Source organism: Neofelis nebulosa, chromosome 7 (assembly GCF_028018385.1).
Source record: "Neofelis nebulosa isolate mNeoNeb1 chromosome 7, mNeoNeb1.pri, whole genome shotgun sequence".
Lineage (NCBI taxonomy): Eukaryota > Metazoa > Chordata > Mammalia > Carnivora > Felidae > Neofelis > Neofelis nebulosa.
The window spans coordinates 126,344,984-126,372,397 of NC_080788.1; the positions used below are offsets into that span (position 1 = coordinate 126,344,984).

Below are 27,414 nucleotides of genomic sequence, written 5' to 3' on the forward strand. Positions count from 1 at the left end.
CGATTACAACCAGGCCCACCACTCTAACATCTGTGTATGAAATTTGTTTTATAAACTAACAGTTCTCACCACTTCTTGCTTTTGGGCTTCGTTAAGTTTTTCAGCTAATTCTTCCAAAGCCCTTTTTGTTTCAGCATCCGACCTAGGCAAAAAAAAAAAATATTTTAAGTTGGCTGTTTGAAAAAATATACACAGACAGTGAAATATACAACATGTTATTACATAATATTCTACTGCAGCGGTTCCTAAATCTTAGCAAACATATGAAATACCTGGAGGACTTATTAAGACAGACTGCTGAATCAGTAGATCTGCAATGGGATCCAAGAACGTGCATTTCTACAAATTCCAAGTTGATGCTGATGGTGCTGATTTGGGAATTACACTTTGAGAACAAGCGCTACACTGGACCATTACCTTCAATAAACAAGTAGGTTACGATATGTCTCATTTTAAATTAAGAAGAAAGGAAATGGGGGGAGGACTAAATGTGATCTCAAATCCTCTCTAGCAATCCGTAACCAAATTACATCAGTGTGTGCTGTACAAAGTCCGTCCTCATCAACTTACCTCCCTATTACCTTTTTTCCTAACAGATTAATAACATACATGATAAATAATGAAACAGCACTGAAAGAATTACAAATAAAACCAAAGCCCGTCCTCTCTCACACCTCCTTAACTCTGCTTCCACTCGCCACTGGCACCCATGCTCAACCACTTCCACGCTTCATTCTTTTGCTGGTTAACTCCGCCATTTTCATCTCTAGACACTTTCAATTAACTCTCTGTTTTGAAATATTTAGTTCACTGATACCCCTCTCCAATTTCAGATACATTCATTACTATTTTTAGTTTTTCTACTGGTTACCTATGTAACTTACGTAATATATTTATACCTCTTATGAACTATTCCATCATAAAGAATTGATGCTTTTGGTTATGTCCTATCATGTTTCCATTTTCATCAGCTTCATACCTACATTGTTAACAGTCTTGTGCTTTTGGTTTTTTCTAGAGTTTCTTATTATCTTTTGGCCTTATATGGCCCTTATGTATCACATTATTAATATTTTTCTCTGACTTCTTACAGAATCACCTATTAAGAATCAACTCTATTCTTGTGGATTACATTCTTCTCAAAGGACACCTACTTCCTACTCTAATTTAGAGTGAATATTTCCTGGATTTGCTACATGGTTACCATTCTGGGGACTGCTTTCACCAAATCTCTGGATTAGTTTTATTATTTCTCATCACCTGTATCTTACTTTTTCTTGGTTACCATTTTACTTTACTTATGTGTTCTTAGGTAATTTACTCAGAAAGAAGTTATCCTAAAGGTAAATATTCTAAGTCTTTAAATCTCTGAAAATTTACTTGCACCTCTTTCTTGGCTTTGTGGTTCTTTGTACCACTGGACTTCCCACATCTCACTAGCTGTTCCTTCTCAAGCCACCTCTTTTGTGTATATGAGACTTCTAATACTGAAACTTTTTGGCACTAAGCCCTGTCCTTGATACTCTCCATAAAGCTGCTAGATATTACCCATTTTCAAATACCACTCCTGTATGCTCACCACTCTTAAATTTGTATCTCTAACAGAGACTTTTCCTTTAAGCTCCAGAGTAAACATCTAGCCGCGTATATTACATCTGGATGTCTCACAAATATCTCACACCTAACATACCCAAGGCCAAACTCTTAACCTCTAGACCTGGTATATCCCTACCAGTCTTCTGTATCTCAGGAAGTGGAATTACCATCTACCCAGCTACTCAAATCAGACATCTGGGAGTCATCCTTGGTTTATTCTCTTTACCCCCCCATATCCAATCTACTGCCATATCCTGTTTCTTCAGTCTCCAAAAACCTGTCTTAAACATATCTGTGTCCATCTCCTCCTTGCCAGAATCATGGTCAAGCAATCATCTCTCACATGCTAATGCAACAGTTTCCTAACTTGCCCTTCTCAAATCAATTTTCCACATGGCATCCAAAGTGAGTTCTGAGTTAAACTTTATTAATGCTTTCTAAAAGCTTTCTTTCCAGTACATTCATTATTCATATACCTTTTGCAATAAATATCAAAAAAAAATGAAAAATTAGTCATTAAATATCAATCTTTCTGAATCACAGAGAAACCTACATTTAACCTAGCAACTCTTACCCAGTATTTTTATAAACGTAAATTAAGAATTTGTGGTACAAGTAAAGCAGAATTGGATTCGGATATCTTCCTCATCTATTCACAAGAAAGTTAAGTCACCAATTTCACAAGAATCTTGACTTCTAGTTTGGCTTAAATAAAGTTTCTCTGCCTCACACATGCCTCTGGATCACACAAACTATTACCAGATGGTACCAGCTCATGGATCAGAAGATCCCCAGTCTACCACTGCACATCCAAATGACCACTGAAACCAATTAACGAAATCAAACCTGCAATTTCTCCTGGGTCTTCCAACAGGACAAATTCCTGAAATTCATGTTCCTAGTGCTTAATTTGTACCTTTTCTTCAAATGTGTAAAAGCTACACAATAAAGCAATCCAAGAACAGACTATACTAGAATGTTGACACCATTTTGCTTATTTTATCAACTTGTCAAAAATAAATACCTAGTTTTAAGTTAACTAACAAATACTGGTTTAAAAGAATGACAATACAACTCCATAATACAGCTCAAAATTCAGGAACCTAATTTCTTTATATATGAAAATGATCTTGAACCACAGGGTGCTGTAAGTGGTAAAGAGCAGACACTCTGGGGCCGTAATGCCTATACCTGAATCCTGACTCTACCACATACCCCATTTGAACTCCAACAAGCTGAATTACTTCATCTCTCTACCCTTTTCCACATCCAAAAAATGGAAAAAATGATGATTACCTCATTAGGGTTGTTATAAGAATTAAATCTAAATCTGGCAAGAAGTAAGTGTTCCATAATATTAACTACTAATAGTAGTAATAGTAAGGTCTTTAATTCTTATTACTAAATTTCCTATGTTCCTCATTTAAAAGCAGGTAAGTTATACAGAGTACAGTTGATAATCACATATTTAACATTTATAGCTTTGACCCTTTTTAAGACAGCAACAAAAAACTGGTGTATGGAATGATTTTGTTAGATGGAATGGGAGTTAGCAAGTGAACTTGGTAAACAAATTTCAATTCAGCTTTGTTGTTCCCCCATCGCTGCTCTAGAGAACTCTAGAGAGTCACTCTAGACACTGACTCTAGAGAAGGATAAAGACTTTGGTTTCCTGTAAAAATATGGCCTCCAAATGAAAGCCAACTGTCACTGCTAATGATGAAAATGAAAAGACAGTGAGGAAATTTTAAATAAAGTGATACTTGCTGGGCACTACATAAAATTGACAAAACTGCAGAGCTGGCCAATATAAACTACTCACTTTTGAAGATTTCAACTGAAAGCTAAAATACTGGATTCTACAATGGCTCATGTTGACAAATTCCAAACTATGCTTTTTTTTTTTTTTTTTTTTTTTAAGCTTCACTGTTGGTGATCTGGTCTCCATCTCTGTTTCTCTCTCTGTCTCTCTCCAACTATTTGCAAATCAACCTCTTTGCTAAGGTCTCACAATGTATCTCTCCATAATGGCAGTACTCCAGTGCAGTAAGTTAACATGTTTTTAAAAATATGAATTTAATTTGTCTAACACTGAGTCACAATACATTCTAAATTCAAAGGATTTTAAACTGTTCTATTAATAAATTTTAAAATACTGGTATAAAAACAGCACTGTTTTTGAATTCATGCAAACATATCAATTACAGAGCTTATTATGTTCTTCTAATAACTTATGCCTCCAACAAAAACCATATTCTGCTTTTACCGGCTTCTTCTGGCAAATTCCCGATTGAAATCGTCTCCAAGCCGAACTTGTTCACTGCTGAGGTCTCGGAGGGACTGATGAAAAGCATGAAACTAGTAAAAGCAAAACATAGTTATCCATTTAGGATTCTGTTTAATTCTTCCATGAAGAGGAAGAGCTTACTTTTTGCTGTAATGCCCAAATTTCATGTTAATAAAACAAAATGTCTATTCTGAAACATTTTTCCAAAGAAAAGCAACTTTTAAAAAGTTATATATAACATTAACCATCACATCCTCTATAGTATACTAATTCCAGTCCTTTTAGATACCCCCTCCCCCCTCAAAAAAGAGGTCGGTAAACTTTTCTTGTAAAGGGTACAATAGTAAATATTTCAGGCTTTCAGGATATATTAACTCTGTCAAAATTAGTCAACACTGTCATTTTAGCACAGAAGTAGCCATAAACAAAGGAGCATGGGTGGCAGTATTACAAAAGAACCCTATTCAACTGGACCACATGCCATCGTATGCCAACCCATGCTGCAGAGAAACTCTTGCCCACATGCACCAGGAACCATGTACAAGAATGTTTGGAGCAGCACTGTTCACAATGAAAACGCTGAAAACAAACACAAAGTCCATTAAGAACGGAACATATATAAATTGTGATATGTTCTCCCAGTGGAGTATAACACAGCAATAAAAATGAAATGATCAAACCTAAGTACACATTAGTAAGGCTATAATGTCAAAAACATAACATCAATTGAAAAAAAGCAGAAGAAGATATACAGTATTATTCTATTTGTATAAAGTTTACACACAGGGAATACTAAACAAGATGTATTATAATTTTTTTTTTTTTTTTTTTAAGCAAGAGAATGGTTATTATAAAAGTCAGGATAGTTGATAGCCCTGGGGAAAGGGGAAGTGTAAAAGAGGCTTTAGGGGTATAATAATGCTTGGATTCTTGGCCTGGATGGTGGTTACATAGATTTTCATTTACATTATTGTACTTTTAATTGTAAATATGTATACCATATATGTATCTGTATACTATAATTTACAATAAAAAAATATTTAAGTTATAGAGATTTGCAGAAACAACAAATCAATCCATTTCAACAAATGTACATTGAGCAACTAATCAGTGCCAGCAACTGTGGTAGGAAATAAGGGGTTCAGAATTTAACATGGGATATAGACATGCAAACAAATGACAAATGATGTGCAGAGCATTACGGAAAACACACCGTCTGGGCGCCTGAGTGGCTCAGTTGGTTAAGCATCCAACTCTTGATTTCAACCCAGGTCAATATCTCACAGTATGTGAGTTTGAGCCTTGCATCAGGCTCTGCACCATCGGTGCTTGGGATTCTCTCTCTCCCTTGTCTCTCTCTCTGCCCCTACCCCACTTGCTCTCTCAAAATAAACAAACTTAATTTTTTTAATAAATAAGACAGTACACTATCACATGGAGCTAAAGGTCATCTTAAGAAAAGAGACTTAAAATAAGGAAGAACAATTAAAAAGGAGTGGAGGTAATACAGTGGATGAAGAGCAGACCATTCACTTAGGTTTTGCAATGATTTTCCAGTTTTGCAAACCAGAATCCTAGGACTCATCCTTGACCCCTCCTTTATAATCATTCTCCCCCTCCCCAAATGGTCATCTGATCTTCAAGACCTTTCATTTTACCTACCAAATAGCTTTTAAGTCTACCCTACCTTCTCTCCAACTCCATTTATCCTAATCCAAGTAACCACCATCTCACACCCACAACACAGCAATATCCTCTTAACTGGATTGCCCACACTGATTTCATTTTCTATACTAGAGGTGGAAGGATCTTTTCAAAATAATTGTTATCCCCTTACAAAGACTATGCATAGTCTTGGTCCTTCATACTTCTTCAGCCACATGGCCTTTAAGTTGCCCTAGGTGTTAGCTTCCTTCCTATCAAGGTATTTGTTCTACCCAAAATGACTCACTCAACTTTCAGATTTCAGCTCAGCCTTTCTTCAAGAAGCCTTCCCTGCCTGGAGCAAGTCCCTCTACCACACACTCCCCTGACCCTATGCTTACTGTTCAGCATGCATCTCAGCTCACAATTATGGATGCATCTGTGTACTTATTTAATATCTAGCCCCTCCCCTTAGATTACAAACTCCACAAAAACACAAGGTCTTTGCTTATCTCTATTCCCAAGCACAAGCACTGTCCCAGAACAATGGCACTAAATAAACAGAATGGAAAAGTAAATGAACAACGTTAGGATATTGTTCTCTGCTCTAGGCTTAATCATACAATACACGCTAGTAAGTTGCACCTACCAAAAAAAACCAAAACTCACACAGTAAAGTTTCTACAAGGGGACATCTCATGCACTTGGTTCTGTTATCTCTATCTTAATCTGTAACAAGCAAAAGCTACAGGTGAGTATCCTGACAAGCTCTGAGGCTGCAATCCTGAAACCACCAAAACAAAAACCTCAAAGTCAGCAACATCCTCTAGCTTTTGTCTAATTAATTTAGCTACACAAAGCAACAAGAAACATTTTTTCGGCTCTTGTATGGAAGCTTAAAGAAGCAGAAAAAGATATATGTCCTTAGAATGAATACTTCCAAAATCTTTACTGAATACATGAAATACATGGAAAGAGTATGAAATTTCTTGCTTCTAATTAAGTAACTCCACCAATGATTCAACAATCAGAAAAACACCAATGAAAAAAATCAATAGGTTAACCACACAAGGACTAACTTGTTTACACTAAACCAAAATTAGCAAAATAGAAAGTAGCTGACTTAGCAGGGCTTACCGAAGAATGAGCCACCTGAACAAGGAAATAAAACATTGTCCAAAACTAAACTCATTTTTAAATATTCTACAAAACATAATCCTCCAGAACAAAGTACAAAATAAATGATAATTAGTACACTGAAAATAAGATAGTTTACTTGGTTTAAAAAGAAAAGAAAAAAAAAAAAAAAAGATAAAAGCAGATTACAGACTAGTACAAAGTACCTGGCCCATGTCGTCAGTCTCCCGAACAAATCGGACACCAGTTCTGGACCTAATTCGTTTACTCCCCTGCTGATCCCCATAGTCCTTGAGAGGTGAGGTAGGTGGAAAACGGTAGCTCTCTTTAGAGATGAAACAAAAAGGAGAGAATAAAAACATGTAGGAGAAGAAACGTGTAAAATTTTGCTCAGAAAATATACATCAGTCATGGATATATACACACGCCCTAACCCAGACTATTTCCCAAGTATCTTGCTAAGGCCACAAAGTGGCACTCATCTTGTTCTTAAAGCAGATAAAATGAGCAACAGAAATAACACAGAAATAGAAAATATCAAAAGTTCTAATTTGCTATACTTTTCAAATAAGCAATATATTCTTTTAAAAATAATAAATTGGAAAATAAAAATAACTTCTCTCTCTAAAACATAACTTAATACCAATAAAACAGAATTTTTCCAACAAAGTAATCTAAAATCTGAACATAGTTTAAAAATCAATAAAAACTACATAAAAAAGATTAGCTGGTTGTGTCCAATTTTTAATCCTTATTATCATGATCAATAGCATTATTAACAATGCAAGTTGCTAATATTCACTTCTATCTAAATCACCTCTCTTCACTGCATACTTTTCTATTCATATGTGATCTCAGTGCTGTAGGAAAGTTATTAAGTAGGATTAACTACAGGCAAACCAAGTGTTATCAGCTTTAATCTAGCCATTGAAATCTAGCTGCACACCAAAGATAAAATTCACCTGTTTTTAACAAGTGTCATAGGATATTTCTTAATCAGACTTTGAAAAACTGTGAAGCTGGGACAAGACTTCTAATCGAGAAAGTATAACACACAGTAAATCCTATTTGTGTGTTGCTTTTGATTAGAAGCAGACAATTAAATTCAAGTTTTGTCAGGTAAAACCCTATGTGGTCTACGGAGTCTGAGAACAAAAGTAATAGAGTAACAAAGTCTCACTGAACACACTTCAAATTAGGCACCATAAAATAACTGACGACTGCATCTTCTAAACATCATTTTTTGATTTTATGTATGGGTTCTATTTCTCCAAAGATTAAATGCATTCAATATGTACTTCAGGAATATCTGTAAAACAAAACAAAACAAAACAAAAAAAAGGGGGGGGGGGGTTTCAAAACATCTCTGAAGAGTTTACCTGTCACAGTGCCACCATCGAGGTCACTTGCACTCAGACTTGTAACAGAAATACTTCTCCCTCCTGAGTTTCTCAATAAACGCTGACTCCGCAATTGGCCTATTGATTGTTCCAAGCTTTCTTTTAACTAAATTAAAGAACATAGTGAAGGAAAATTTATTCTCTTTAAACAACTCCAAATACAAACAGACAAGAGATTTTTAAAGCTATTTCAGAAAAATCTGACTTTCCAAAGAGACTTTATATCCGAAAAAAATTTGAAGTAAGTTATGTTAGGAAATAGAAACACAGTAAACATAAATATTCTAGAACCAATTCTAACATCTGGTTTTAAATAACATCTGTTGCTACCTATTCCATCTTTCTATTAGCAGAATGTGAAAGAGATGTCTCCAGATAAAATGTTTAATGTATGTGCCACCCATGCTTAGAAACATAAGAAGGCCAATGTGTCTGAAAGGAGAGTCTTCCTCTTGTAAACATTCCTTTAGAAGCCCCAGATCTGTAACAAACAGGAAACTGACCAGCTCTTAGAGCGACTGCTTCTATTAAAATCATGTGCACTGTCCAATTGTGTATCAGAACATTTTTTAAATTCTTGATTCAAAGACTTCAAATCCCAGAAAACTATGTGGTCAGATGTCAAATTGTTAATACATACTAGGGATTACAGTTGTCCAAATGCTCTCTTCAGATTATTAGGGAGTCAGCCAACAGGGGTTATAAGAAAACATCTTTTAGACCTAAAAGGCTGTATTAAATAACAAGACACCAAATACAAAGAATAATGTCCAGAGCCGTACCCAGCTACAGACCTGAAAAAAGGTTTCAAATGAAACCCAAGGGAACAGAGATTAAAGCTGAAGAAAATCCACATACCCTGAATTGCTAGGAATTCAGAACCTGAAAGTCTAGGCATCCTATCCAAGGATAAATAAAACATAATATTAATAATGAACTGATCCATAGAACAAGTCACCCATAACTCTTTAAAGAGAATGTCAAAAAAACTGATTGAGAGGAGAGGGTTTCCTAAATTCAGCCAGAATTAAAGAGTAGAACATCACTTATGAAGAAAACGAGTTGTTTCCTTGGGGAACTGTGCAGAAAAAAAGGTAGCCTCCATTGAAGGGAAAGCACAAGATGAAACACAAGAATATGAATCACAAATGAGCAAACCCTTTCATTTTTGGTTATCTGGCTTTAGCTCTGCTAGAAAACCAAGGTTAAAATTCTGGATTAAAAGAAATAAAATTTCAAGAATGTACCTCCTAATGTTCTCATTTCGGGGGGGGGGGGGAGGCTAATTTTCCCCCTACTTCTCTAAATTGGGATCTACATACGCAAACCATCCTGCCTGTGCATTCACTAGCTATAGAACCCAGCCTATTAATCCAGAGAAATAAACAGATGAGGCCCAGGAAAACAAGGTCGACCTTGAGAGTAATTTATACATAAGTAACATTAAATCCAACATGTAAGTAGACCAAAGTATTTACACAGTGAACACAAAACAGTGTATCAATAACCTAGGGTAAGCTCCAAATAAAATAAAACCATGTTAAGAAGCTCAAATCTAAACTATAACATGAAAAATGGACTGGAAATGTAAAATGACTTTAGATCACACAAGTTAGTGACAGAACCAGCTCTATTAACTTTTTCTTGTTTATCTTTATTATTCACATCTTTCAAGTGAAGCCTGATGTTATTATCCTTTTAGAAGCAAAGTCAGCTGCTGTTTCTTATTACTGCTCTTTTTGTGAGTTGTCTGCCCTTTTAAGTTCTAGTTATTAAGATTTTCTGTTTGACTATGATTGTTAATGTCTTTACTGTGATATGACAATGTGAAGCTTTACTTGTAGTTATCCCATCTTTGACCCATAGAGATCATGGAACCTGTACCTCGGTATCTTCCCTGTTATAAATTCTCAGCCATCATCTCTTCAAATACTGTTTCTGCCCCTTTCTCTCCTCCCTCTCCTTCTGAAAATTGAGATATATTCAAGCTATCTTTTTACCAAATCCCATATGTCATCGTTTTCTGAATTATTTGGTTCTTTCATTCATCCATTTTTCTTTTTGGATACCTTATGCTGGCCTATCTTCCAATTCAATTGTAAATGGGATCTATTCCTTGATTTCTCTTTCTGTTGTTTCATTATTGGTGTATAGGAATGCAGCTGATTTCTGTGCATTGATTTTATATACTGCGACTTTGCTGAATTCATGGATCAGTTCCAGCCATTTTTTGGTAAAAAACAGCTATTTAACCTATACTTAACAGGATTGGTTTTTATTTATTTGCTTATTTTAGTTATATTTTTCAGTTTATGTAATTTTCATTTGGTTCTTTTTTGGGGGTTTCCAATTCTTTGTCAAAATCCTCAATCTTGTCTTTTAATTTCTTGAACAGGTTAATCAGATTTTTTTTTTTTTAATATTAGCATGTATGTTTCTATTGTCTGTTTTTTCCCTTGATTTTCAGTCACCTCTTATATTTTCTTATGCCTGATTATCATGTCATAGACATTGTATATGAAAAATTGTGGAGATTATTTGAAACTCTAGATGATGACATCTTCCTTCAAAAGAGATTTGGTTTTTCTTCTAGGACAAAGTCAGGCTAGAATCACCAGGAAACCGAAACCACCTTAATCTAGTTAGGAACCAAGATGACTGAAAACTGGGCTTCTGCTCCCACCAGGGCTGGTCTATTTTTCAGTTCATTTCTTCTCTCATTTTCACCTCATCATTTTTTCCTACACTATCACTCTTTCGGGTCTCAAATGAAAGCTGGAAGATTCCTAAATTCTAGTTTTGGTCTCCCTGGCCTCTTCAGTCTATTGATAGCTTTCATCCTACCCTCTCTGCTTCTAAGCAATCTCTTTTGAAATCAGCTACTAACTTAAGAGAAGAGTCCCAGATGCAGGACTCCTTCTAGACTTCTATTTTTGCCAGAGCTTTACCAGACCTAGACTATAAAGTTCCCCGCAGCCTTGGTTGTTCTCTGCTAGATTCACAGTCACAGTATTATTTTTTACTTCATTTTTGGTATTATAGAAGAGACAGAGCAAGCACATGAGCAAGGCAGATGGGCAGAGGGGGAGGGAGGGAGAGAAGGAGAGACTCTTAAGCAGACTCCATGCTCAGCGCAGAGCCTGACATGGGGCTCAATCCCATGACCCTGGAATCATGACCTGAGCCGAGATCAAGAGTCGGATGCTCAACTAACTGAGCCACCCAGGCGCCCGCCTCTTTTTTTTTGCTTTTCTAACTGTTCCAAATAGGAGAGTTGATCCCAAATAATCTTATCTACTGATGCCAGAAGGAGAACTTGCCAGCATCCTTTTTATGTGGGTTTATTTGCTAACAAATCCTAAGCTGTAACTAAAAGCTGATGAATAAAATGAATTTATACACACATTCACACACACACACACACACACACACACACTTCCTAGTAACAAAAACAAAATAAAACCCCACCATGGAACCATATGGAAAATAGTACAGAATAAGACAAATGATACATTACCCTAAAATCTAGAAGTAATAACAAATGTTGGAAATTTATAAAAGGTTAGACCAATTATTTGGCAACCTCATTTTAAAACCCTAAAAAGATATCATAAGCCACTGAACAGATAAACAGGCTGATATATAAAAAACCAAGAACTATAATGTAAATGGTAAAAGGTAAACATTTTTTAATTACTCCTACAAATATGGCAAAAACAGATCCTAAGATACAAAACTAAAAATGTAATAGAATTAAAATCTACATTTCAAGTAGGAGTAACACAAGAGATACTGCACAAAATCTAATCATGATGTATGAAGCCAATAACTCTTAAAACACAAAAACAAAGAGATAAAGAGATAATGATATTATGAAAGTTGTTCCATATTCTTTAGGATTTTAACCCTTAACTACATGCAAAAAGCAGGCCCAACTTGAAATTAAATGAAAAACAAAGCAACAAAAAACAAAACAAACACTAAACAAAGAAAAAAATACTAGTAAAACTCATTTAAGATTTACTATGATGGATGATGTCTTTTTGCTGAAACTAACGCTCCCCACAAGACTATGGTACAGACTCCAATGGTACAGGTTCTAAGAGTTTAGCAATCACTATCTCTATACATACCAAGCGATGCCTCCATTTTTTTTTTTTTTTTTTTTTTTTAAATTTTTTTTCAATGTTTTTTATTTATTTTTGGGACAGAGAGAGACAGAGCATGAACGGGGAAGGGGCAGAGAGAGAGGGAGACACACAGAATTGGAAACAGGCTCCAGGCTCCGAGCCATCAGCCCAGAGCCTGACGCGGGGCTCGAACTCACAGACCGCGAGATCGTGACCTGGCTGAAGTCGGACGCTTAACCGACTGCGCCACCCAGGCGCCCCTCGATGCCTCCATTTTCACCCAATTTCCCCTATCTGAAATACTATAAGCCCCTCATCCCAGAACATGTTATGGCGCATTTTTTTCACCTCAACTTGACATAAATGTATCACTTACATTTTAAGTCTATTCGCTTATCTCCTTTCATTTGATGTTAAAATAAAATAATTGAAGCATTACTACTATGTACTGGGATAAATACAAATGAAACTTGGTCGCTGAAACTGAAGGGCAATTATAAGGTAGTTTATCCAAATTGTCAAGACATGCCTTCAAACTCAGAAGTCAAGAGATCTCCCTCTAGGAAATGATGAAATAATTTGAGCATCAATAGAAATATGAACTACAATGGATTCAAACACTTCAAATATTCATAAATATGTGAGTTGATAATCCTCAAAGAGAAAAAAAGTCCTTGGTCACTACTTTTGAGTAGGAAACCAACTCATTATTTTGCCAACTAGTAAATAAATGAAATTTTGTAAAACATAAGCTTTTAGATTACCATTAAAATAAAAATATCAAACTTTAAAATTCTCATAGAGCTCTGTAAGCTCTGTGAAGACTCTATTTGGAAAAACTCTAATCAGAGGGGCTCCTGGGTCGCTCACTCAGTTAAGCGTCCAACTCTAGATTTCAGCTCAGATCATGATCTCACGGTTCCTGAGTTTGAGCCCCACATCGGGCTCCACGCTATCAATGAGGAGCCTGCTCAGGATTCTCTCTCTCTCCCCCTCTCTCTGTGCCTTTAAACTTTAAAAAGAAGAAGAAGGAGGAGGAGGAGGAGGAGAAGAAGAACTCTAATTAGAGACAAAAATAGAAGGCAAGTTTAATGAACTGGAAAAGAGTGTATAACTCAAAAGGACTAACTATATTGCAAATCAAGTCTATGAAAGGAGATCATCCAGGCAGCAATGGGTTCTCCAAATAAGAGGTGTGATTGGTTAAAAACAAAAACAAACAAACAAACAAAAAAAAAAAAAAACACATGATTCAGAAAGTCCAGAGGGAAGCCTAGCAGTGACTTCCTCAGCTATGCTGCTTCTGCTCCTATCCATATATTTCACACCATATCAGATAATAACTCTCACATACTTTCGTTAGAGGATACAATAAGACAATGTACGCAAAATAATTAGAATAATGCCTAGGAAGATTAGTTTGCTCAGTATAAGGTAGTTTTTGTTATGGCAGTTGTAGGCAATCGAGGGACCTTTGAGTAGCAGCAGCATCAATATTCCCACTCTCAGTCATGTCTTTATAATTCCACATATAACTCCTCCATAATATGATTCAACTTTCACTCCCAGCATGATCACTTTCCATCTCATTGTTGCACTGTTAGCCAATCCCTTTATTATTTGTTGTTCTTGTAAAATGGCAAACTGGTTTATCATTAGAAGACAGGGAAGTAACACAACCGTGTGTTTTATTACCTACGACCAATCAGCAACAGACTTCAAAAGCAGTGATCTGCTATTTACATAGTAATATGTGAATTGAAGAACTAGAAGCAAAGTTTGAACTTTTTGCAGTTACTCACAGTTAATAAACTTTGTTAACTGAAATTCAAACTGTGCTGTTTAGGGACTGGTGTTATTTGAACAAACTGGGGTAATGGAACTCACGCACAGCCAAACCATGCAATCAGAACTGCCTGTATTTACTTTTCAGGGTCCTCAAACGGCTGCTCCAGGCATCCAGTAGCGGTTTTAAAGCGGTATCCAGCAAAGAATATGTTAACTCTATCTACCGGGGACCAGCAACTCTGGTCTGCTTTTTTAGGTTAAAAATACTGACTTTCCAAAATTTGTAAGAGCAAATTTCTTGACCAGTCCCTAGGAAGGTAAAGTTTCCAAGCAATAGTAAACAGCTAGGAAGCTAGGCATCAACTCCACCAACACTATCAGAAATACCTAAGAAATAAGCCATTCAATAAAATTAGGCTTCAATATGGGAAGATGAGATGTATCAACTTTTTTGGTAAATATATGGCAACAGTAACTGCTTCACTAATAGTGTATCTCACAAATTCACATTCTCTAAAAAACTAATTCTATCCTTGACTATGTTCACTGTGAGAGGGGGGAAAATAATCACACAAAAAATAGTCATTAGGAAATTCTTAAAAGATATTTACCATTATTCTAGAGACCATAATAGAAATACACAAGGGATACTGATTATTCACACACAAATATACTAGCTATCAGTCATCAACTAATTACCTTCCACACAAATAAAAACACAACTGAAGGGGGGAAAAAAAAAGCCAGCAATAACCTTGGTAAAAGTTATAAATGCTGCACTTTAAAGTAGGCCTTGAGGGGCGCCTGGGTGGCTCAGTCGGTTAAGCAGCTGACTTCGGCTCAGGTCATGATCTCGCGGTCCATGAGTTCGAGCCCCGCGTCGGGCTCTGTGCTGACAGCTCAGAGCCTGGAGCCTGTTTCAGATTCTGTGTCTCCCTCTCTCTGACCTTCCCCCGTTCATGCTCTGTCTCTCTCTGTCTCAAAAATAAATAAACGTTAAAAAAAAATTAAAAAAAAAAAAATTATAAAGTAGGCCTTGAATTCTGGAAACTATGTAAAGATTCCATTCAGTTTCTTCAGGTACTTTTTTTACTCTAAGTTGTCTCTTATTTTCATACTAAGAAAATGTGTCCCCTAACATAACATAGATTATACAGAAATGCATGCAAATTTGGTCAGGTATGGATAACTGCATTGACTTAGCTACATAGTTCAGCAGAAATTAGAAATATCTAAATATTCTGCTTAATGACTTAGTTTTATTTTCACCTAACACTAAAGAGTCAGTATTCAGCAAACATTCACAACATATATAGCACTGGTGACCACAGAAACAGTGTTGTAAGTTCAGATATGTCTATAATAATGACATCAAAAAATTAAAGTATTTCTATTCACACATGTTAAAGGTCAGCTTGGCAAAAATGCAGGGTAAAAGTAGAGGCAGAAAAGATGTTGTTTAAAACTTCTGTGCAGGATAATGATGTCATCCATGGGCACTTTAAGTGCTTTTATGCCTGGCTTTCCTTCACTGACTATTTTTCTACACAATGCCAAAGTTTACCTGACAAGAGACTACAAAATACATTGGTTGTAGAATTAATCATATCAGCTCTATTTTGGTTCCTCAGTCTATTTGTCTTCTACTATTAAAACAAGAAGGAAGAGGAGGAGGGGGAGGAGAAGAGTTTTAAAAAAATAAACAAGAGTGAAAATTTATGGTTTGCATATTTTTCCAGTCCCACCATCTGTTGCTCAAATGTATTTTTAAAATGGTTGCTGCTATCTTATTTTTTATTTACCAAAAGATCATTAGCTCCAGCTGCTTTGCCTAACCTCTCTCCATATGCTGATTTATGGAAATATAAGCCCATAATACTATTCCTGAAATTGAAAAACTCCCTTTCAAAAATACATCATTTTTATTTATGTAGCTATTTTATTTTTAAATGAAATCTCATATATTCAAAGCCCGTATACCACTACATTCTAATAATTTTGAAAGTATTCAAAAAATATTTGTATATAATATTTTGATGTTAATAAATGAGCACTCATGGAAGATGGAGTGTGCTCTTATTAGCATCTTAGTGTATTATGAGTGGACAGACATATTCATGAACACAAGATAGACAAAAACTAATCTTACATACGTTGTCTAATTTAGCATATACTTTGAAGTCAAAATAATCAGACATACATATCCCTGTGAATGTCGCAACACATTATGTTGTTTATACACAAATGAAACTGAGTCTGGGCCCAATGAATTCAAAGAAAGGAAAATACTGAGTGCCTAGAATGTACCACGTACTATATTAAGAACACAGCAAACAAGGAGCACCTGGGTGGCTCAGTCGGTTAAGCATCTGACTTCAGCTCAGGTCATGATCTCACAGCTCGTGAGTTACAGCCCCACATTGGGCTCTATGCTGACAGCTCAGAGCCTGGAACCTGCTTCAGAGTCTGTGTCTTCCTTGCTCTCTGCCCCTCCCTGACTTGCGCACGCACACACTCGCTCTCTCTCTCAAAAATAAACATTAAAAAAAATTTTTAAAAAAAGAACACAGCAAATGCTTCAAGGTAGGGATTATCAGATGAATTAAAGAAACAACAGAAACATGAATGTTTAGCAAGTTTCTAAACAGTGTGACTGTGTGACCACTTCAATAAATGTTAGTTATAATGAGGGATATATAACTATGTTCATTTTTCAGATGATGAAACTCAAGTTTAGAAAAGTTTAATAACTTGTCCAAAGTCAATGAAATGGTTTCTAGTGGAAAAATCAGGATTAAATTTCAAGTCTGACTCCAGAGTCTACATTTCTCCATTACCCTCAAAGCAAAATTCTGTAAAAATTATTCTCCTGTCCAGCAGTTTCATTAAGGACTTAGTAATATAATTTTAAATATACTCCAAGAACCTAATTCTTAAGATCCAAAATATATTTATAAAAAAGTCATAACAGAATTTGTTTGATTATAATTTCTTACCCATAGACTCTTACTACTTAACTTTAACGTTATTAAAAGACTGAACAAGTCTCACCTTCAGGACAATTACGAAAACTCAGCCAGAAAAAAAGGGCAGATACCATTAGCTTTGGGATATTACAAGTGGTTTGTGCCTGGCCCTCAACCATTACCATTATCATTCTGGGATGTCACTAAGTATATTGAGAAGTGAAACCCACTGAATAGAACAAAAAAACCTCCACTTTTTATTTAACATTCAAATTTCCAAAGTCCACATGCCAGATGGTAGCATCCTATTACTCTCAAAAGGAAATTTTAATCAGAGTACTTAATTAGAAGAGAAATTACATATGAATGCAAGTCTCCTAAGTTCTAATTTCATATTACTATATCTTCACCAATCTGATATTATGATATTTTCAACAATCTTTACTTTAAAATATGAACTTAAAAAGTCTGCTGATTTGAATCAAGACAATTGTATTTTTCTTTTATAACCAATATTAACTACTGGAGTCTCAGCTACAGTCCAAATTTCCACTGCAAAAGGTATTAACTTTTTATGTTGAATATTCTTTCTTGAGGGCATTCCATTTTTACAGTATTAACACAAAAACAGACCCCATTCTCTCATGAATAGGAATGCACAGTTTTAGAAATATTTTAAATACTAAGCTTATCAATTGCACTATTTAATACGGGAGTATAATATATTCCAAATCTTCACAGTAAGCTTTCAAATAAAACCTTCCCCACAGGTCCCCTTTTGCCCAAATGTTCCCAGACCTCCCAAGAAATTTACAGCATGAGAAATAATGCAAACTGACACTTCGTAAAGTCAAGAAGTTCATTGGGCCCAAAGACCCTGAGACATACTATCAACTAAATACGGCTCATTTGGAATGGCTGCAAAAAAGGCTAGTAAAAAAAAAAAAAAAAAAAAAAAAAAAAATCAGTGGTTGTTATTTAGGAGGAAGGGAAAAATTGATGCTGATGTAGGCAAGTTGCAGAACCCACATATTGCCTAAGTGGCAGCTAGACCTGCCAACTCTGACAATCTGTCAATGCCGATTCTAGCTCAGTGTCAGATTTCTTCCCAATTCTATTTCTCTATTTGTCTCACCTAACTCTCATTCTGGACATTGCATCAGCTGTAACATTAATGACTTGTGTGACAGTGGGTTTCTGCTGTTCAGTCAGTTAAAATAATCTCTAAAATGTAGTTTAGCAACATAAAGTATTTAGCCCTTCAAACTTCGAATCCAAAATCCCAATCTTCAGAAATATGAACTCCAGCATCACAAAAATGTGAGCAACCATGACTCAGTGAGGTAAATGAATCCTGATGCTGAGCTTTGGGATAACAGCCTATCCATGGGTCTGTTGCTAACTAGCTGTGAGACCATGGGCAAGTTAGCCAGCATTCTGTGCCCCGGTGTTTTTATCTTGCAAATGAGGATAATCAAAGTACCTACCTAATGGAATTATTGAGAGAACTAAATGAGTTAATATACAAAAAGTGTCTGGGATATACTAAGCATATGGAGAAATTCCCAAAGAGACCAAGAAAAGGAAGGTGCTGCTTCTCTAGAAGGTCCTACAGACCCATCGCTGATGCTTTAACACTGCTCAACTCCTCATAGAGAGACCTTCACATTTAAGGAGCAAAAAATAAAATACAGGATTGGAGGTTATAAAGATTCAAGGTAAAAAAGTGAACTGATGTATATATTTCAAGTAAACGTCATCAAAAAAGTGACCGGACTCTTGACCTTAGGCTTTACAAACCAACAGGAGTAATTCTCACAGTTCTCTTGTTGGGGAAGATCATCTCAGGAGGGAAATGCTACATCAAATGTTCAGATTTCCTCTCAACTTCTGTAAATTATGTTCACAAAGTTAAAACCCAATAAAACAAATATTAAATACGCATAGATATACACAAACACATGACTTATCCATTTCATAAGGTGGAGCAACAGAATCATTCATAAAATCTAAGTTAATAAAAATTCTTGTCTTCCCTATAGCAAGCAAATTGGTCTCACTTTACAGAAAGTCTCTCGTATTTCAAAAAAGAAATGCTAATTTCACCAAGGCAATGTATATTTAGCATAGAGAAATTTTTAACAGTTAAATAGTGGATTAACTAAAAAAAAAAAAAAAAAAAAAAAGTTTAAAAAAAGGGGGGTGGCGCCAGCGTGGCTCAGTTGGTTAAGCTCCAACTCTCGATTTCAGCTCAGGTTATGATCTGAGATCAAGCCCTACAGGAGTCTCTGAGCTGAGCACAGAGCCTCCTTGAGATTCTTTGTTCCCTTTCCCTCTGCCCCTCCCTCACTCACATGTGTTCTCTCTCCCTCTTGCTCTTGAAAGAAAGAAAGAAAGAAAGAAAGAAAGAAAGAAAGAAAGAAAGAAAGAAAGAAAGAAAGAAAGAGAAAGAAAGAAAGAAAGAAAGAAAGAAAGAAAGAAAGAAAGAAAGAAAGAAAGAAAGAAAGAAAGAAAGAAAACAGGTTTTACAGCAAGAAGACTTGTAGGAGTTGCAGCATAGCCTCCAAAAGAAAAAAAAAATTACTCTCCAGGGTCCCTCCCTAAACAAAACACACATTGATTTACAATTGTACTACTAGGCATTTATCCAAAGGATACAGAAGTGCTGTTTCAAAGGGGTGCATACACCCCAATGTTTATAGCAGCACTATCAACAATAGCCAAAGTATGGAAAGAGCCCAAATGTCCATCAACAGATGAATGGATAAAGAAGACATGGTGTGTATATATGTATACACACAACGGAATATTACTTGGTGATCAAAAAGAATGAAATCTTGCCATTTGCAACAACATGGATGGAACTAGAGGATATTATACTAAGTGAAATTAGTCAGAGAAAGACAAATATCATATGACTTCACTCATATGTGGAATTTAAGATACAAAACAGATGAACATAAGGGAAGGGAAGCAAAGATAAAATAAAAACAGGGATGGGGACAAACCATAAGATAGTCTTAAGTACAGAAAACAAACAGGGTTGCTGGAGGGGTTGTGGGTGGGGGAATGGGCTAACTGGGCAAAGGGCTTTAAGGAGGACACTTGTTGGGATAGGGACTGGGTATTATACGTAGGTGACAAATCACTGGAGTTACTCCTGAAATCATCATTGCACTGTATGTTAACTAACTTGGATGTAAATTAAAAAATAAATTAGAACTAAAGGGATCTTAATCAAAAACAAAAAGACAAAACAAAACAAAAACCCACCTCACTTTTAAGGTATGATCTATTCCATACCAGTAAATAAAACGATTTAATGCTAAGAAAGCAATTTTCATTGAGGAGCCCATCAGAATCACTTGTCATGGGAAATACTCTTTCCAAATTATACATATTCCCACAGATTATGGCAGATATTGCCCCAGGTAAGTTACAGGTGGCAGGGTAAAAATCATCGCTCTCATGAGTAAGTATTAATAGAAGGCAATGAATGACAGACTCCTCTGTATGCTGCAGGGAAAAAACACTGAGAGCCAACTGTTTTAACAGACCAAGAATTTGGGGGAACTGGACTAAGGAATGGCCTAAAGCAAAATCAAAGACTCTTGCTCTCCAGTGTCTTAATTTTTATGAGTAGCTTTGCATTCTATGTACTTAATAACTCAGATGGAAATGGAATACTTGTTGAGTTTATTTACCTCCTGTGTATAAAACCACACCCCCAAAGTTCAGCATCATTCAGCTCTAGGCCTACTACAGAGGCTTAATGCCAAAGAGTACATTTTGTGTTTTAAATGTTTATCTATACAGAAGTTTATCTAACACATAATTTCATTTCTCAATTCCTCAATTCAAAGGGAATTTGCTACCATAATTATGCATCTAACATTCAACATGACAAAGTAGGTTTGTTCCTGCTACTACTTAATGTTAAGTTTTCACTAATAAACTAAAAAGCAAAGAATTAACTCCTATTATTAATAAGGTAGTTATGTGTATACATGCATAGAACATGCTTGGAAGGATATACAAGGAACTGTCAGATCGTTACCTCTTTGGACTAGAACTGAGAGGAGCTAAGAGATAGTTTTATAATTTATTTAAACAATGAGCATGTATTACTTTAAAAGAAACCCTCCATAAAATTCTTAACTCCCATGAGGAGTATCCCCAGCCCAAATTTAGTGAGTCTCAATTTAATTAACATCCTGAATACTTCCTCCTTTGACTTAAAACTTTCAAATTCAATAGACTAATCAATATAAGCTGGTTGGCAATCCATCTGACAAGCTAACCTACTACAAAATAGTAAAGCAGTCTAAAAACTAAAGGTTCACAGTGGTTCTCTCCTTTATCTCAGATCCCTACTTCTCAACAACTGCACTTCCAAAAAGGTGGGTAAGAAAAAACACAAACATATGTAAACATTCTCACATGTTCTATAGCACCCGCCTGTCCATTACTATATTCCCGATACTGTCCAAGCATCTGGTCTACTTGTCGCAGGTTCCGACTGGTGTCCTTAAAAAACAAAATGGATTTTAATAATTGTTGCAAACAATGCTTGTCTCAATCTTAGTAGTATGTCAAACAACTAAGTCAACCATTTGTGAAAGGTACAATTATATCATACCTAAGTTGGATATTAATATACAGTACTTCTTAAATATCAGATAAATCATATAAAAACCACTGAGAGAGAAACTCAAATCCATCCACAATTTACTTGTGTGAAATCTGAAGTACATAATTTAAATCCTTATCCAATGTTCCACAATAAGTCAGGAACAAAACCCTAATTTGAAAAGACTCCTCATTATTAATTTGTGCACCTCAACTAATTCACACCCCCTTCATAGAAAAGGAATCCTGAGAGAACAAACCTTTTAGATTGTGTATAAGAGAAGCAAATCATTAGGAACGATGTTATTTTAATTATTACTTCACTGTGGAACTTGATTAGAAGAAAAAGTATCCTTTAACCTTTAGCTATAAACAACAAATTTAGTTCTAATCTCAACAAAAATGGTTTCCACCCAAATGTGCTAGGTGTTACCTCAGAGATTAATGGAGGCATTTCTTTCAAAAAAAGATACACTTACTAATGTGTCTCCTCATTGGTTGGAAAGTACAAGGATTTATTTGTACTCCAAAAATCCAATGTTATGCTAGTTTATGTAAGTTTAAAAAGTGCCTTGTGAGTTTTAAATCAAATTATGGCCCCTCCACCAGAAATTAGCCTCTTCTCATTAGGAATACTAACCCAGGGGTGCCTGGGTGGCTTAGTCAATTAAGTGTCCAACTTCAGCTCAGGTCATGATCTTGCAGATCACAAGTTTGAGCCCCGCATCGGGCTCTGGGCTGACAGCTCAGAGCCTGGAGCCTGCTTTGGATTCTGTGTCTCCCTCTCCCTCTCCCTCTCTCTCTCTCTCTCTCTGCCCCTCCCCTGCTCATGTTCTGTTTCTCTTTCTCTCAAAAATAAACGTTAAAAAAAATTTTTTTTTTTTTAAATACTAACCCAAAGCAATTAAAAACCAAAATCCATGCTTATCCAGGCAAAGCAAAAATAAGAGATTAAGGGGCTGGGGAAAAAAAAAAACTCTATTTCTGAGTTTTCTTCCCCTACCCCCCCTCACCCTCGGTATGGCTGTGTTGTTACCCTTCACCCACCTCTTTTCCCAAGCCCTTTCTACATAAAGGATATATACTGCCTCCACTCAAACTTCTAAAAGGTTGCCTTTCAAACTGCCAAAAGTTAGCCCCTAAATAAAAATGGCATCTCAATATTGTTCATCCATGAATAATGTGCCTAGTAAAAATATGAGCAATTACTCTCAAAGGCACATGACCACAAGAAGCTAAACTGTGGTACTTCCTACTCGTTTCACTCCCACACATTTTATTTGGGCATACTGCCTCATCCCAAAATGCTTCCACAACCTATCACATATTTCAAATATCTTTACTGACTGTGTTAGGCACAATAAGACGTTCAAGTCCTAATCCTTGTGACTTGTGTATTTGTAACCTCCCATGGCAACAGAGATTTTGTAGATATGATATACAGCTCAAGTGAAGGACCTAGAGATGGGAATATTATCCTGGATTATTGGGCGAACCCAATGTAATCACAAGCATCCTTAGAAGTAGAAGAGGGAAGCAGAAGAATAGTCAGAGTAATGTGAAGTGAGGACTCAACCCACCCTTGCTGGCTTCGAAGATGAAGGAAGAGGATCCCAAAAAAATGTAGGCAGCCCCTGAAAGCTGGAAGAGGCAAAGGAACAGAGTCCCATGGGCTTCCAGGAAGGAATGCAGCCCTACCAAACCCTGATTTGGGTCCAATGAGACCAGTGTTGTATTTTGATGTGCAGAACTATAAGAAAATAACTTTGGTATTTTATTAATTGTAATTAATTTTATTAATTACAAACAATTATAAATTATATATCATTATTTAATTATATAATTAGTTTGTGGTAATTTGCTATGGCAGCAAAAAACTAATACACTGACCAAAACTATTTCTCAGTTTAAACTACTGAAAATCTATTAAATGCAACCACTGTTAAACTAACCTGTAAAGTACTCGTTATAGTGTTGACCTTCTCGGTGACGCCTACTGTAGGACGACTTAGACTTTCCCTGTATGTTGACCTGGCAGTCCATCGACTCAATCGGTCACGAGAGCGAAAGTGTTCTGAATCGCTGGAGGATTCTGCCATTGAGGTACACAATCCTGAAAACAAACCCAGGTCAAGGTCAATCAAATAGTAAAGAGCATGGACATATGAGATTAAAATAACTACCTGCATTGTGATCTTAAGTATTTATTACATTAGTCCTTTGTGGCATATCACAATTTCTAAACACGTAGCCTGAAAATACAGGTCACTTCCCCACGTAATTCTCTCTCCTTCATTTTTTCCACTTCACATGAACAATTCCTCAGATACGATTTTAGTCATGTTTACAACTGCAAATAATAATATTCTCTTAGTTTTGTGCAATGTTTCTAAATTTTAAAAGCACTTTCACATACAGTATCTCATGTAATCTTACAACATTGCAAGGTAGAAGGTGCTCGTAGATTGGCATCTCTACAATTGAAAAAACAAAAAGTTACTCTCTCAGCTAAGACTTAATAGGTCTTAAGAGGTCTCAATATTAGTCTGACGTCCATTCTATAAAGTTGTAACAACATGTGTTATCTTTAAACAAAAATACAACAGTCACAAAATGACCTAAAATAAGGAAACCCCATTCAGTGTACAGTGAACACTCTCATGCACCTTCTTTTGTTACGATTTTATTTTTAAGAGATTTTATTATCTCTAAGAGATTTTAGAGATTTAAGAGATTTTATTATCTTTACACCCAGTGTTGGGCTCACACTCACAACCGTGAAATAAGGAGTCGAATGCTCTACTGACTGAGCCAGCCAGGCACCCCTCATGAGCCTTAATTTAAAATACAGAATTAAATGCTATTAACAGAGGTAAAAATTCCATAATAACAAGTATGTGAGAAGAAGGCATCCCCAACATCTCCACCAAAAGAGAAAGCCAAACATCCTGAGTATAGTTTCATCAGCAGAAAATTCCCTAAATATGCTTTCTTCCCATCTTTACCCCAATTTTTGATTTAATGCAAAATAAAATCATTTCATGCATGACAATCTCAAAAGTTTCAGAAAATCTTTTATGGAATTTAAAGAAAAAAAATATTGGGATAGAGAAGAATGAGAGAAAACTGATCAAAAGTGGAAGTTTGTTGAATATCCCAATAATTTCATTTTTTGCTTAATGGAGGGTTAACAATCTTCAACATTGTTATAATCTTCCTAAAATCTATATGGCCATTTTTTATGGTTTATTAAATGCAGTGTAATGAAACCTTTTGTTAATGATCTAGAATATTCTAGACTTTCTGGATCTTTATTCTGAATGCACCTGGAAAGTATGTGTATAACAAGTGAAAACACTGGGGTATCCGAATTTAAAATAAAACATGAACTAAATTAAGTGTAGCTGTCACTTAATACAAAAGAAAAAGAAAGACCACTCACTTACCCCTACTAGGGATTACATATTTTTTAATAAGAGAAAATCACACTTTCCAGCATGAATTTCACTGGTAAACACACACACACACAGTCTTCAGCTATTAATTTCAATTACTTTGAGCAATAAAAGATGTCCAAACTCCTGCATCTGATGGAACTCCTGTAGAGATATCAAGATGTAAGATGAGATTGATCTGAGAATTCCGCGGGACTTTTGTTTATATGAAATATGAAACATTCAGCAACTAAGCATGTTAATTATACATAAGTGTCATAAATGTTGAAGAAGCATTAAAGAATCCGTAATAAAAACAGAAATCAGATTACTTTCATTGTTGATATAAACTGAGCACTCTCTTTAACTACTGACAACTCACAAGGTCAAACATGACCCTCAAAAGTAACTGAGTGAGCCCCTACCCTAAGTGTCACAACACAAAAGGCAGCCGTGGTGGTAGAGATTCAACCTTATCAAAAGATGCCCATGTCTCATCAGCCAACACCATGACTCCCCAGACACAGAGTTGACGGAGGGAGGGAGAAACAAAAGAGAAAGGAGTGGCCACTAGTATTGGCAAGAGGGTCATGCCAGCCACATAATCAGAACCTACAGGGAATATATGGAGAGCCATTAAAATAATTCCCAAGATCCCTTAATATAGCTGACTAAAGAAGAAAACCACAAAGCAGTGTCAATTACACACTTTATTCACCATTGAAACTGTATTATTTTATAATTAAAAACTTAATTTTTAAAAAAATATTGTATATCCTATTATCGCTGGTGTTAATGAAAATTGACCAGGCCTCTGAAAATCTTCCCCCCAAACTGTACCCAGAGCATTAGATTTATTCCACACTGATAAAAGCATATTGAGAATGGTCACATAACTAAAGTGTATGCATGGCCATTAATTTAAACACACACACACAAAAAAAAAAACTGTTCTACCTAATCTAAAATGTAAATTAAACAATGAGATGATTTGCTAGCCCATTAAAATTTTTTCTGTTAAATAATAATATCTATGGTTAGCCAGGTTGGTAGGGAAAAGAGCAGTCCTCTACTGTCCTAAGGGGGATGTGTAAATTGACATAACTTGTCTGAAAATAACCAAGCAGTATGTATCAAGAGCAGTTTGTACCTATAACCCACTAACTACATTTCCAAAAATTTCCCTTAACAAAATCATCTGGAATACGTACAGAATTTATATATGTGGATATTTACTGGGAAGTTATAATAGAGGGAAAATAAAAACTTAAATTTCAAACTATAAAACAATGATTAAAACACAGTACCTTTCATGCAATGAAACAGTATACAGATTCTAAAAAGTCTGTTTCTGGAGACATTTAATTTCTGGAGACATTAAGGATAAAAGCATGAGTCCCCATTTTGTAATATACATTATATGTTGTCTGTGTGTGAATATAAACTGTGAGTAAACAAATTTAAAGGAGCAGGAAAAGACAACTTTAAAAGGGGAAGAAAATATACCAAAAGTATATTTACTATCCAGCAGTTACAGTCATTTTCTATTTTTTTTAAACATTCCTATCTTCCCTGAATTTTCCACAATAACTGTGGAAAGAAAAATATAATGTATACTTAAAAGAAAGATAAATACAACAGATTAGTAACAAGTGGACAACCTGGAAAAGGTGTTTAAATAAAAGCTGTATTCAGAACTCCCTTGTTCTTGGTAGTTGTTTCCTTCTCCCAGGCAACTTACTTGACCATCTGCCTACGTAGGGTCATGTCACTAGTCTTCACCAATGAAGGAGTTCAAGAGATGGGATCACAATGCCAGTCTCTACTGTTTCACACTGTACAATGCTGGCTGACCAAAGAAACCATTTATCATGAGTTTAGGAGCAAAAAGAATAATTTTTTTTCAATTATATGATTCCACCTTTGCAATTTTGCTGACAGTCATCAGACTCAAAAACGGACTCTCATAAAGAAACATACTAAATACTAGAATAAACTTAAAAGTTGAAGGACTACATGAAGGCATACTAATATGCACTGATAGCTTATGCAATCAAATTTTGCTTCGGGAACAAATTAAAACTGGTTCATGAACGATTTTTTTCATCGCAGTTACAATTTGTAGCCCAAAGAAAAATTATTAAGACTAGTAGAAAAACATAAATGTATGCTCAAGAAAAATCTTTATCATTATGGTTAATGATTTAAAAGAAGAAAATTCAATTGGGTTAGAACTCCATTCCCATCGTCATAAGAAATTTGAGCATAACATCTGTTGACAAAAAAAAGAGTGGCTAAAATTGAAGAATGACTGAAGAGCTCTTTCAAGAACCAGTTATTTATTTACTTAATTATTTTTAAAGAACAATTTAAAGAAGCGGAATCACCTAAATCCCGGTTAAA

General features: G+C 35.6%; 1 protein-coding gene across 7 annotated transcripts in view; it reads right to left on the reverse strand.

Moving 5' to 3' along the window:
* Positions 1–27,414, reverse strand: part of CEP128 (centrosomal protein 128) — a 385,845-nt gene that overhangs the window by 346,201 nt on the left and 12,230 nt on the right. For 6 of the 7 annotated variants that reach the window (XR_009264662.1, XM_058739906.1, XM_058739900.1 and 3 more), the window contains exons 3-8: positions 23,530–23,690; positions 21,389–21,475; positions 8,044–8,170; positions 6,871–6,989; positions 3,863–3,954; positions 70–142 (exon numbers count right to left, since the gene is read on the reverse strand). Coding sequence is in view for 6 of the 7 variants with exons in the window: in XM_058739906.1 (XP_058595889.1) it covers positions 70–142; positions 3,863–3,954; positions 6,871–6,989; positions 8,044–8,170; positions 21,389–21,475; positions 23,530–23,676 (645 nt within the window). In the remaining variant the exon portion in view is untranslated. The remainder of the gene's footprint in view (positions 1–69; positions 143–3,862; positions 3,955–6,870; positions 6,990–8,043; positions 8,171–21,388; positions 21,476–23,529; positions 23,691–27,414) is intronic. The other variant, XM_058739903.1, reaches the window with a different exon arrangement.